The following is a 7,816-nucleotide window of genomic DNA, read 5'->3' as shown; positions in this document are numbered from 1 at the left end:
CTCGAAGCTTCTTAGGGTCAGTTTCAGTGTTAATGGACTTTGAACACAAGGATGCATCACTTCATGTACTTAACTTTTCTTTTATCCAGATGTTAGAAACCAGATTGCCACAGAAAGCCAAAAGCTTGCCATCACTAGATGGCACTTAAAAGTGTCCACGAACAAGGACAATGGGTCTAAGTTAAGCAGAATATAGTGTAACTAGCAGCAATCCTAAAATGTAATGTCCTCATATGAGGACGCATGGTCTCAGGGGGCTAATTATGTTACGTTACAGCAAATGCTATCTCATCAGGAGAAGATATACATCTGTTAATGAGCAGAAAGGCACATGCTTCCATAAAGGGATAAAGAGGACAATGTTATAATCAAGAGAAACAATAAAATGAGCAAAAAAATGAGTTTCATAAGGGCTTGTGTACGTTTGCCTTAACTGTATATTGCTTGACTTTTATGCATCACTTGCCAGAGCCTAAATTCATTAATCTGCTTGTCACGTTGAAAATATTTGGTGCAAATCCCATCAGTGTTCTCCCATTTTCTCCCTCTATGCATATCAGAATCCAACCACTACCTACCAGCTGCACTTACTCAGCATGGAAATGCACGGAGAAACTGGTTCTTAATACCGTGCTGCCAGCAGTCAGAGCTGGACTCGCACCAATATGCCTCCAGGGCCAAATGAGGGCCATGCCTTCTCCACTTCCTCCTCCAACATCTGAAATCACCAGGACACATCACCAGAATCATCACTGTGGACTTTGAGCAGCTCTACCTTTGCCACCAGATGATCATGAAGACACTCCAGAGCCTCAACATCCCTCCACTCCTCACTTCATCCAAGTTTCCCCAGCAACAGACCACAAGCTATAAGCATCACCATAGCTAGGCAAGATGCAAGACATCCCTCCTCCTTTCGCTGTCATCTGCAGAGCTACTGTATGGACAGTGCAGGATTTTGGTGGGCTAGTCTGAAAGTACCCTCTTATGGGGGTTAACAAATGTAACAGCGCCACATGTAACTATTAAGTAACACATTACTGCCCCTATTCTCAGATAAAAATATTTCCCAATAAATCCCTATACAGATGCCACTGTTGTGATCTTCAGTGTCCAGATGTGGATCTGTGTTAGAGCAAGAGTGCTTTGCCTGTCAGAACCCCCGAAACCACCCCCACCCCCCACCGATGAGGATGATGATGTCGATGAGATGCAGATGGGAGTTTCTGGGAGTCACACTGATGGGTAGTAAATAGGACATTGTCCAAAAGTTGACAGGTTACATTTTGGAAAGATTTTTATTGTGGATCACAATGGATAGACAAGGGTTGTGTCTGTAATCACAAAACACATTTGATCAAGTTGGAGGTTCACAAAGGAGAGACCAAGAAATATTCAAAAACAATAGTAGACAACATTTCCATACCCACATTTTTAATCAACTCTTATTTAAGATGTCAGCTGATTTCAACTTCACTACTTATGAGTGACAAGTTCCATTTAAGTGCATTTTGTCTTGATGGGTCCACATCAACAATAAAAAAACAGTGTAGTTTATTTTATATTGTAATTGAATTCAAAACTCATTCAAGGTCACAGAGTGACTGGATTTGTCTGAAGCACCTGTGAAGCTCAAGACCTCAGTTAGTTTCACTGGGTGAATACCCATAACATTAAGACCCAGTTGACAAGTTTATTTCATACAGTTTCAATATCTTTCATCATTTTACATAAAATAACTGTATATACATCAGATAATTTAAATATTAATTTGCATTAGGACCATTTAAATATGACTAATTTCAATGTAAAACAGATTACACAGAATTTGATTTAGTTACATCTGATTCCAACACTAGTGTTGAGTGAATATTTATACTCCTACAAAAGAGAAATTAGAGGCCATGTGTAAAAAACACAGTCAAATCCAGACAAAATAAAATTAGAAAGCGTGCAAAATGGCTTTCATTCAAAAAAAAGAAAGAAAGACTGAAATGTAATAGTCAAGTGTTGCAAATAGATAGTAAAAACCAGAAAACTCATCCAGTGGCACTTTCGCCAGTAATCTACAGTTTTTGTATAAATGTAATAACCACCACACCACTGACCACACCGGTTCATCCTGGTGGCATTTGTGATCACTGAAGCTTACATACAGTTCCAGTTTAGCCAACTCGGCTCACATTGTGGTGTACATGAATGTACCCTTTGTAAACATATTTGGCTTCAAGTAAAACTGAAGACAGGAGCTCCACATGTTTGTGTGCTCGTCTGTAAGGCTCTGGGTGAAGCTGGGGCTTAAGAGGCCTGGAGCTGCCTTGGTCCAAACTTGCGGGCTCCTACCATCAGCCACTACAGGGAAGCTACGAGACAATAACAATACCCGGGTGCAGCTAAAGCCATTCAGGTCAACACCTAATAACAGTGTTCAAAAAGCTAATGCCACTATAACCTCATCTATACAGACAGAAATTATTTGAAGGTAGATGTGCATGTAGGCAGAGAATCCCATTATTTAACGGTTTAAATGCATTAATGTAACTTCACATGGTCTGTTTACTTGGAGGAAGCCGGGTCGAGGTGTTTGAGTACTCCTCCCACCAAGTGGAGGCTTCCAGTGACGAGGATGTGTATCTCTGCTGCGTCGCAGAGCGGAGCAGCTTTGGCCATGATGCTGGGTTTTACCGGTAAGACACTCTTGGCTGGGTCTGCCAGCACTGAATCCCTGCGCTGGGTGATCCACTGAAGGGCACTGAGGATGCAGGGGAAGACCAGGGTGTCTGCTTTCTTCTCAGCGACCAGGGGCAGGCTGCTCTCGATTAACAGCTGTGGACCTTTGTTATCCCCCATTCTGTTATGGAGATGCCAGCTCCTCTCGTTGTCCAAGCAGCGGGTCAACATGTTCTCCACTGACACATTGAAGTTCTGCTGGTCTGAGAAGTATGAGAATAAGAGGGACCATTTTCAAATCTCTTCTTAGTGTAAAAGCAATAACTCAACATTATAGGGAATGTGCTTATTGTCTTTCTTTATTGTAGTGTAAAAATGACAGTTTGTGGGGTTTTTCCATGCTTCAACTATTTTTCCGGCAAACAACAGTTGGGTGCAGTGACTGAGCAGTTTCCTCAACTTTTGTCGCCAAACTAAAGTCTGTGATGAAGAATAGCAGAGTGCACAAGTCCAAAATCTTAGACAATATAAAAAACGTGCACAGTACTGATGAAAATCAAAAAACAGATAAAACACCGGCAACTCGTTGTAGACTTCACTTATTTAGTATAGGCAACAACGGGAGCAACGTGGCACTGTCAATCAGTGCTTAATTTGTAAAATTAGAAGTAGGGGAACACTTTGGACCTCTGAGAGAGCAGTGTTCCCCCACTCCCAAAAGTGGGGGAACACTTTTTTAAGTGGCACCCGAGCCGCCTCACTGCGCGACTCCAAATTATGTTTGCTTTTTCATTTTAAGAATGTGGCTGCATTATTTCACTCATAAATAAAATGAATAATCAATCATCCTATTTGCATTTTCTTCTTCAAGACTGCTCATTTTATGCCATAATCAAAAAGAAAACAAAGAAGACTTTGCTATTTCATTTTCGTGGTCTGCCCTGCAAAATAGTGACCATAATTTGAAAATGATTTGGCAATCTGAGCGGNTTATAGCTTATACTTTGTAGACATCGTGATTTCCCAAAACTGAATAAATACCACACAGTCCAGCAACCTTTCCAGGGGAAACCCTGTGATATTGACACGTTAAATAATTTTCATACAAAGCTGCCTAATATAATTTACCTGCCCTGTAAAAGTGTGTGTATAGCGCACTGAATGAGTGTTAGGTGTGAAGAGGACCTTACAAGTGAGCACATTGTGTTTTCTTATGACAAGCGGTAATAACATCTTCGCACCAAACACTCATTCAGTGCGCTATACACACACTTTTACAGGGCAGATCTAAATTATATTAGCCTAAATGTTTAAGATGATTACTTATGTATGCAATGATTTATTGATATTAAATATATATAGATAATATAGATAAACATACAGTCCAACAATTCCTTTGATCAATGGATATTTTTTTGCTTAACAATTTAATGCAGAACAGCAAGATGGCATGATGCAATTTAATTTCTATCATGATCAAGATCATGCTGAAAGCTGAATTAATAGTAGTGTAAATATATCTATATCTAAACGTATACAAGTTTACAAGGGTCTTTGTTGACTGCAGCTTGTTAGCTATGGCCTCCAGGCTTATTACACATTGATGTCAATAGTTACTCCATAACATATCAGTTAATCTTAGCTGTGCATAATTTATTAATTTCACGAGCAGATTCAATATTCGCCAACCATATTGTATGGGTTAGAATCAAACCAAGGCAGTATGTATGAAATTTATTTAACGTGTCAATGTCACAGGGTTTCCTCCGGAAAAGTTGCTGGACTATTATTTAGTTTTGGGAAATCACAATGTCTACAAAGTATAAGCTCAAGCTGAGTGTATCGGCAATCCAAATACAAAAATGCCAGTTGAGGGAATCCGAAGCCATTTTTAACTCATGTTGGTGTGCAAACATGAGGTCCTCCATGGTACGCTTTGAACACTTTATTGACTTACAAAAACGTTAAAAACACCTACAAAAAGCCGAGTGTAAAAAATACTTAAAACGAGCTCGTGCAAAAGGACAAAAATACTACGATTATAACGAAAACCCATTCACTCGACACACACACAGACACGGCTGAAAAACTGTGTGGCCTCCCCTGATTCTCATTCCATAACACTGATCAACTGTGACTCCCCTATCTAACCTACATGTGACTGATCACCACCTACGCCCACAGCTGTGCAGGTAACCCGTAGCATCAAATATCAAATGTGCACACCGCCCCCTACTGTATTAGATGGGTAGCACCATGGTCAGCTGAAGAAGAGCGGCTACTGACGTCACTCTCCTGCGCCGCTCAGATTGCCAAATCATTTTCGAATTATGGGCACTATTGCAGGGCAGACCACCAAAAATGAAATAGCAATGTCTTCTTTGTTTTCTTTTTGATTATGGCATAAAATGTGCAGTCTTGAAGAAGAAAATGCAAATGCAAATAGGTTGATTGATTATTCATTTTATCTATGAGTGAAATAATGCAGCCACATTCTTAAAATGAAAAAGCATTTCTGTAAATGCATTTTAATTTCCAAATTTTACATTTCATATTGAATTTTGGTATCTATTTGCTGGGGCATATTTTGAAAATTAAATCTCAAATGACTTTTTCTTTTTCATTTTAATTAAGTAAAAGAATGAGCAGTCTTGAAGAAGAAAATTAAAATGCAAATAGGATGATTGATGATTAATTTTATTTATGAGTCAAATAATGCAGCCACAATCTTAAAATGAAAAGGCATTTCTGCAAATACATTTTAATTTACATATTAGTCACGATTCGCTTCCATAGACTCCAGCTCTGTCCTTAAAGAGATAGTTTAGGGCTGTATGAGGGATTTATCTATAGTCAGTGAATTACCTACTGGCTGGAGCACTACCATGGAGGCTAAGCAATGTCCTGCTGAGGAGGGGGGTCAGCAGCAAACTAATTTTAACCACCTGAAAAAAGTCACAGTTTACAGTTTAAGCTAACATTATACTGGGATTATATTTACCACTTGACCTTGCTGCAGACAGGCCTTTCTGACAGGTTAACAGCTTCAGTTCCACATCTATGCTCTTGTCAAAGCCACCAGATATTGACCAAATCAGTCATTTTAAGTCGCTGAACAAGGGAGCTGCTGATCTACCACTGTCTAATTCAGTTAGTTTGTTCATTATTGTGTGACTTTGGTGAATGCAAACTAACCACTTTAAAACACCAAAATCACACATTAACACAAACAAACTAAATGATATGGGCAGTGGTGGACCAGCAGCTTCTGTGTTGAGCACAATAATGTTTTTGTCAATGGAGCCTGGCTTTGAAGAGAGCAATCTGGTGGCTTTAGTTCCCCGTTAGAAATCCGTCTGACAGCAAAGTCAAGCGGTAAAAATATTCTAAATACAGAGTACGCTTAGACTGTTCATTTCTTTTAAGGGGGCCAAAATACATGTTGTTGCTGACCCCTCCACAGCAGTACATTGCTTAGCTTTGTGTCAGACTCCAGCCTGTTTCACCAAACTGGAGGCATGCTGTCTAAACTACTCTATCTAATGATCCAATGATTGTTGTCAACAGCAACAGGTTAAATGACCTCACCTGCATTACATGAAGCAATGGCCTCAGTGATGTTTGGGCAGAACACAGCAAAGTCAAAATGACATGGCTGAAAAGAGACAGGTAAAAAAAGACATGAATAAGTAACAGTAAGTCCATTCAACCACATGGATACAACCCCAAAACTGTAAGAATCTTGCAGGCATGTCAACTTCAGCTAATATTCTAAACTGCAGGGCGTCGGTGGCTTAGTGGATAGAGCAGGCGCCCCATATACAAGGCTGTTGCCGCAGCGGCCCGGGTTCGACTCCAGCCTGTGGCCCTTTGCTGCATGTCACTCCCTCTCTCTCTCTCCCTTTCACACTTGTCTGTCCTATCCATTAAAGGCTAAAAATGCCCCCAAAAAATATTTAAAAAAAAATAAAAAAAAATTCTAAACTGCATCAAGTGCTGCCCATATAAATAATGAGAGATGTTTTTTATGGGTCAAGGGGCAGTCTGAATATGTGAGTTTTCAGTTTGCTACAGAAGATGATTATTTTCATTTTATTTGTGTGGGATCCAGTAGCCATTAACATGACAAATAATCTAAAATATTACTAATCTATCTATATAAACTGAAAAAAGGTATGAAAAAATACGAAATTGGCTGGACTGGAAAAGAAAACCAAACTTTGCACATTTCCTCTACATACACACTGCAATACCCACAACAGCATTGTGCTTATTAGCTTTAAGGACAATGACCCTTTTCCCTGTGTTGCTGAAAGCAGATGTACTTACCACCAGTAGTTTAAGCATGGCTGCTGAGTCTCTCTCTCCTGTGGCATTGAACAGCAAAACTCTGGCCACAGGTCCACTGCAACACAAACATGCCAAGGCTTTACATCACCACTGTTCAGCTGTTTGAGAAAAGGTCTCAAGTGTCTCTATAAAAGTAAAAGTTATGAAGCACAGGGACCTCCCTGTCACATCTTAAAACCAATATGGATGATTATCAGCTTAAGCCAGGTTCACATTACATGATTTTCACCCTGATTTTGCGTCAGGGAGACTTTCATAATCTTTTGAGTGCTCATACGTGGCGACGTGCGTTTCTGTCAGGGGGAGTCTCACCAACTGCGTTACGACCTGTGTGTACACACCACAAGATTTCTCCACCGAGCCCTCGCCAACAGAGCCCCAGATAACGTGGTGATGTCACCAAACTACGTTTTTTTTTTTTTTAACTTTGAGACGACACATCCTAAAAAGGCATGGATATGATTCCCACTGTTGAATCAGATCTGCCTCCAGGGCCTGGGTCCAAACACAACATGTTTCCCGTGATCCTGTGGATGCCGCCATTGTTGTTGTTGCTTGCCGGCTTGTCAGTGTTGCCAGATCTTGGGAGAGGAACAAGCAACCAGAGCTATGGAAACAAGCCCAAAAGAAGCGACTATCATGTAGGGATGCACGATAACTTTTCTTTTAAACCGATACCGATGACTTTCAGCTCCTAAAGGCCGATACCGATAACACACACACATATACAGTATATATATATATATATATATATATATATATACACAGTATATACAGTATATATATATATATATAT

The 7,816-nt window shown here is 40.0% G+C and overlaps 1 protein-coding gene across 2 annotated transcripts in view; it reads right to left on the bottom strand.

The window, feature by feature from the left end:
• Window positions 1-1,279: 1,279 nt before the first annotated feature.
• fpgs (folylpolyglutamate synthase) overlaps window positions 1,280-7,816 on the bottom strand; it is a 28,292-nt gene continuing 21,755 nt past the window's right edge. For both annotated transcript variants that reach the window (XM_050052886.1, XM_050052887.1), the window contains exons 13-15: window positions 7,000-7,075; window positions 6,259-6,325; window positions 1,280-2,933 (exon numbers count right to left, since the gene is read on the bottom strand). In XM_050052886.1, the coding sequence (XP_049908843.1) occupies window positions 2,557-2,933; window positions 6,259-6,325; window positions 7,000-7,075 (520 nt within the window). In that variant the 3' untranslated portion in view covers window positions 1,280-2,556. The remainder of the gene's footprint in view (window positions 2,934-6,258; window positions 6,326-6,999; window positions 7,076-7,816) is intronic.

The sequence above is a fragment of the Epinephelus moara genome, chromosome 9, assembly GCF_006386435.1.
Source record: "Epinephelus moara isolate mb chromosome 9, YSFRI_EMoa_1.0, whole genome shotgun sequence".
Lineage (NCBI taxonomy): Eukaryota > Metazoa > Chordata > Actinopteri > Perciformes > Serranidae > Epinephelus > Epinephelus moara.
The sequence above is the reverse complement of the archived record's forward strand: the minus strand, read 5'-3'. Positions and strand labels throughout refer to the sequence as shown.